This window comes from Chionomys nivalis, chromosome 23 (genome assembly GCF_950005125.1).
Source record: "Chionomys nivalis chromosome 23, mChiNiv1.1, whole genome shotgun sequence".
Taxonomy (NCBI): domain Eukaryota; kingdom Metazoa; phylum Chordata; class Mammalia; order Rodentia; family Cricetidae; genus Chionomys; species Chionomys nivalis.
Window position 1 is genome coordinate 2006480 of NC_080108.1, and position 6000 is coordinate 2012479.

The 6000-nt window shown below is 41.2% G+C and overlaps 1 protein-coding gene across 1 annotated transcript in view; it reads left to right on the plus strand.

Moving 5' to 3' along the window:
- Positions 1-4351, plus strand: part of Acer3 (alkaline ceramidase 3) — a 70378-nt gene extending 66027 nt beyond the window's left edge. Inside the window, exons 10-11 of the mRNA XM_057756171.1 lie at positions 61-106; positions 750-4351. Coding sequence (XP_057612154.1) covers positions 61-106; positions 750-803 — 100 coding nt within the window. The 3' untranslated portion in view covers positions 804-4351. The remainder of the gene's footprint in view (positions 1-60; positions 107-749) is intronic.
- Positions 4352-6000: the final 1649 nt, after the last annotated feature.

Here is a 6000-nt window from a genome sequence, read left to right on the forward strand (position 1 = left end):
CACCTGAAGTTAAAGTCTATGAATTGATTTGTCTAAGAAATTTTTCCACTTTTCTTTCAGTTTATATACAAGAACACTTTACCTGAGATACAGGCCAAAAGTGAAGGTAAGTCTTGTTGTGAGGCAGGGTGTTGGTAGAAGTTGAAGTGGGTGTGAGAGACAGCAGAGCTATGGAGCAGTAGAGGGCAGCAGACATCAGTTCTGAAGTGTTCGCTCTGCATCTTCTACTCTGTGATCTTAGAGAGGCAGCTTCTTTAAACCTGAGTTACTTCAACACAATGGAGCTGTTGGTAGCTACATTACAGCACTATTTTAAGACTTGAAGATAAAGGGGCTGGGGAGATGACTCAGCAGTTAAGCATGTCCTGTTCTTTCAAAGGACCCAAGTTCCATTCCCAGCACCCATGTCAGATGCCTCACAACCACCTCTAACTCCAGCTTTGGGGACCCAGTGCCCTCTTCTGACTTGCACAAGCACTGTGTTCACATGTGTGTGTGTGCACACAAGTCTGCCCCCCAGTTCCTTTAGGAGTTACAGATTACATAGATTACATGCCTACTTCATTTGCATAGATGAGCTAAAAGTAGATTTTGAGAGCTGATGTCAGGAAGGCCCTTGCTGTGCTCAGGCTGCTCATACTAACAGCCTAACACGTGTTACCATGCAGACGCCAGGATGTGTTAATCCTCCTTCCTCTTCAGGCATAGAGCAGCCTCTCCTCTCATCCTGTCCTCACCTGTCTCCACAGTTTCTCTTTGGGATCTGGCCCATGGTCATGTTTGAACCTCAGAGGAAACACTGATGAATTCTTCTGTCAAGGAAACAAAAGCACCTGCTGTAGTTCTGGCAAGATGGTCCAGAAGTCCCCAAAGACGTGCACATTCAGACACCATGCCCGTCACAAGAGCTGGATGACTCAGCCGCACAGAATGAGCATCAGGTTGTTGACTGTTTAGCTCCTGGCTTTATCTCATTTGTCTGTGACCTAAGATGCTTACAAAAAAACTGATGGGTGTATATTTATATTCTGGAGTGGGAGAAGTTGGGCGTTTCTTAACAGGTAACAGTCTGTGCTGGTCATTCATGGAAAAAGTTATTATTTTTTATTTTCTTTTTTTACAAGAGTTGCATGTTAATTATACCTTTCCTAATTGTTGATTAAATATTGAACAAAGTCATTAAGGACTGACAAAATCCCATTTCCAGATGGTTGACTGTGAGCCAGTACTTAGCTGTGTCAGCTTTGATTTATATTATTATATTAACCTCACGTGGTTTTTTAATGTTAAAAAGGAAAAGAAAGCCCTGGCTGTAGCTGCCTGGGTAGCCCCTCACTGTCTGCCTTGGTGCTAGCTGGACCGCTGTAAGCAGACTCCGACCTGCCAGTGCGTGGGCTCTGTTCTCACCTCCACCAGTTTGTTTCGAGCCCACAGCCAGTCAAGGGGCCGGCCGGCTGTCATCCTGCTGGGAGTTCTTTCAGGGCTCCTGTCTTTCACCAGTTAAAGTCTGTTGTTTTGCTTTCTTTGATTTTCAAGTTATTATTATTTTTGCGTCTAGCAAATTTAACTGGTGATCTGGCCTACCCATATTCTGTATGCCAGCATAGTTTAAATGAAGTTACCAGGCAAAGTTGGGCGTTTTTTACTTCTTGCATTGTGCAGTATTTTCTAGTTCTCAGAGAGGTCATGGCTATACCCAGACACATGTGTCGGGTTAACCCTGTTTTGCATAAAGCTTATTAAAGTATTTGCTCCTTCATTTTTTGAGAGAAGAAATACAAGTATTGAAACAGTGCTGACTTGTAACTTCTGCAGCATCTAAAACTTTAAAAGTCAGTAATAGCAGTCAAGTCTCATGGGGAGGCAGATAGGTCTAGTCTGAGTGTCAGGAAATTGAATTGATTGTCACAAACAAGAAATGAAAGGTCATGTATCTATTGATTGCATCCTGAGCTAAGGTTTCATAGGAAAAGTAGGGGTTTTTTCTCATGCAAAATTGATAAAAGCAACTTTCCCATTTTTCCAATAGTCATTAAGAAGCCTTAGCCTGGCAGGGTGATGCGCGCCATTAACCCCAGCACTCGGGAGGCAGAGGCAGGCGAATCTCTGTGAGTTTAAGGCCAGCCTGGTTTGCATAGTTCCAGAACACCTTCAAGGTGAGATCTCAAACAAACAAACAAAAAGCATTTGGTTCATTAGGTAGTCTTGGTACATTTTAAAGACCAACATTAAACAAACACACCTTTTATAAAAGCAAGACATGCCAAAACATAAATCTAATAGCTTGTAGGTAAAGGTGGCCTTGTCTTCAAGGTGTTCTTGAGGCTATGGAGACTTGTGTCTCAAAAAAAACAAACAGCAACAATAAAAAACAAACAAACAAAAAGCATTTGGTTTTTCATTAGGTAGTCTTGGTACTTTTTTAAAACCAAAAATGTTTCCCAGATGACCATTAAACAAACACACCTTTATGAAAGCAAGACATGCCAAAACATAATCTAAGAGAACCTCAGTTGTACTGTTGCTGTAGGCATGGGTCAGAGTCCAGAGTGCACCCGCTGAGATGCCCAGGTTCCTGTGTCCTGGAACAAGAGTTGGACCAAAGACACATGGATAGTGATGGAAATAGAGATCTTTCACTAGGAATGGGACTGGCAAAGGTCCTTGGCCAGCAGAGCCTCCATCTTTCTTGGCAATTAGAGAGGTAGGGCTTATTTTAAAGCACGCTATTTTGTTATGCATATACCGAATTTGGAGAGGTTTCCAGTCTTCCTTGGGGTTGCTTTTTGTTTGTTTGCCTCTAGAACTTCCTGTTCGCCTACCTCACTTTACCCCATCTTCAGAGCTGTGGTCCCAAAACACTTTCCGAGGGGCTAAAGGTTAATAGTCTATTTTGTGTAATTTGTGTGCTGATGAGGAGTGTAATCCTTGCCAAAGAGAGACCACAAAGCTCTCTTCCTGTCGTTTCTGTTGGTTGGAGAGGAGGCTTTGGAGTTTTTGTTGTGGGGGTTGACTTAAATCCCTTTATCATAATGAGTTAAGTTTGAAACTGTCATGTCCTAGAAGACACAGATTGTACAGGATTAAAAATGCAAGAATTTGAGCTGAAGAGATGGTGTAGCAGTTGAGAGCACTAATTGCTCTTGCAGGGGACCTGGGTCTGATTCTCAGCACCCACATGGTAGCTCACAACCTTCCATCACTGCAGTTCCTACGGCTCTAGCGACCTCTTCTGGCATCTGCAAGCCCCAGACACACACATGGTACACATACAAGCAGAACATCCATACACCTAAAGTAAATAAATCTCTGAAAAGTTGTCAGTGCAAGAACAATATGATTATACCAGAAGTGGCCCCAGGAGGGACCCGAGTCATGAAAACCAAAGCTATGCTTGTGTAAATTGTTCTGGGTATGGTACTTTAGACTGCTGAAAAACAGAGCAAAACAAAATCACATATACACACAAGCAAACAAAAAATCCCAACTGATGGTTATATATTGAGATCATGGTAAAATACAAAAAAAAAAATATTTAGGAAAAAATCCAGTAGTAGAATAGATTAGAGGATAGATATTATGGGTTGTAACCACTGAGTACCAGCAGTGCCAAAAGAAAAATAATGAAAAAAAGCAAAACATACAGTTGTAATTACTGGTAGATTTGTAATAGAGTTTATCTTTGCCTTTAAAAAGTGAAAGCATCCCGTTTGTTGTCTGGAGAGATCCTTTAAGTCCTTCAGCCTTTTCCTAGCTTAGGAGTAGGGGGCCTTGTCTTCAAGGTGTTCTTGAGGCTGTGCAGACTTGGGTCTCATGGACACTGGTGCCACTTCCTTAGAATGACCCCCACAGGCTGTATCCGGTCTCCACACATCTAGTGCCCGTCTTTAACAGCTCTAATGCCCTGTCAGGTGCAGTCTGTTGTCTCTGCTGAGGATCGCCAGAGAAGTAAGACTGTAGCAGTGCACTGAGTTCTAACCACAATAAGGGAGACTTCCCTGTTTTGGTAAGACTTAATAATATGTCCTTTTTATTACACAGATTAAGTATACCCAGTCTGATGTTACTGCTTGGTGATATTGTAACTTCTATAATTTTCATTATGGAAAGGAAGTTCAAGTTAAAGCTTTTTGGCAAATCTGTGCGTCATTCTAGATGTGTCTCAGCCTCACTGAAAGTCTTACATCCATCACTGTACAGTAGGAGCCCTCCTGTAGGAGGAGCCAGTCCAACAGAATTCTCAACACAGCGTCCAAAGAACTGGGTCAAAATAAAGCATTTTGATGCTGTTTTATTTTTGTTACCTTTGACCTTTTTTAAAAAATAAAATAAAGTTTTAATTTTTCCAGTACCAGTTTGGAAGACAGTCCTTATTAAAATCGGCACGTCCCGTGTGATGACTTAATAGGGCTTCTACGCTGTGATGCGTGGATGGTGTTCATTTCATAGACGCAAATAGCACTTGGAGGGCTCATGAAACATTTGATAGGCAAAAAAATACAATTTAGTAGGTCTCAGGGAGTTAGGAGTACCTATATTTATCATAAGGCAGTATGTATTTTTCAGGCCTTTTAATATGTCTCTCACACATTCATATTTACCCACATTTAAATCCAGCCTGGCGTTGAGGCTGGAGTGATAGATAGTTCAACGGCTGAGAGCACTTGTTGCCCCTGCAGAGGACCTGGGTTCAATTCTCAGCGCCCATGGGTGCTCATGACCATTCATAGCTCCAGTTCCAGGGGATCCAATGGCTCTTCTGAGGTGACAGCCATACATGTGGTGCACTTACGTACATGCAGGCCAAACACTTGCACACATAACATAAATCTTAAAAACAAAATTAGTCGTACTAAGAGAAGCACACAATAAAGGTTTTTAAATGATAAATGAGATGCTCACAGGTTTAAGTTCTTCCTCAGAATGAAAAATGACAAAGGAATTGCATGAAGACAGTTACCATGACACAGATTTAGTGAGAGGAGACAGTTCCAAGGTAAAGCTGTAAGGTAAGATTAGTTTATTTTCCTTTCTTGTTTAAGAGTTAATAATCAAGAGAGGTCACCTTCACGATGGGAAATTTTTAGAATGGGATCTCTTCTAGGCTGCACAATTCTTTTTTTTTTTTCCATAGAAAATTTCATTCTGTTTGAAGGTAAAGAAGGAAAAGTCAGCAGAAAACACAGCTGGAGAAAATGACTAAATTCTTTTTTTTTAGAATTTATCTTTAGTTCTTATACAATCTTTCAACTTTTTGTTGATTTCTTACTCATTTTAAACATTTCTTTATCTTAGATGTAGATTTAAAACTCTTATTAACTGTAAATTAAAATTTCAGCCTTTTCTTTAGATGTTTTAAATGTTCAGTTAGGCCTGGTGGCAGTGGCACACACCTTTAATCCCAGCTCTCAGGGGGCAGAGCCAGGCGGATCTCTGTGAGGCCGAGGCCAGCCTGGAAGCAGAGTGAGTTCCAGGACAGTCAGGGCTACACAGAGAAACCCTGTCTCGAAAAGCCAAAAATAAAATGAAATTTCAATTAAAGTAAGCTATCCATTTGTCATTTTTAATTGTTATCCGGATCTTCCCGTTTAGTGGTGGGATCAAATATTCCCTATTTGGGCCATCGTGTAGAGCCTGGATTGAGAAAACAATCAGCCAGATAATGTTGTCTCTTCCTTTTTTATTTAAGTCTAAAGCTCATGCCAGGGTGCAAAAGGGGCTTCAGGGACCATCAGATCCCTCTCTGTTCATTCTCTGAGTGTGACCATGTTTAAATCTGTTCTTTTGGGCTTGTGAGATGACATCGTCTGTCAAGGCACATGTTGCTAAGCCTGATGACCTGAGTTTGAACCTTGGGACCCATGTAATCGAAAGAGAACTAACTCCTGCAGGAAGTTCTCTGACCTCCACTTGTGCCATGGCACATACATACACACTAAATAAATACGTTTAACTAAAAAAATAAATCCCTAACTATTACAGTCTTTAACTGGCATATTG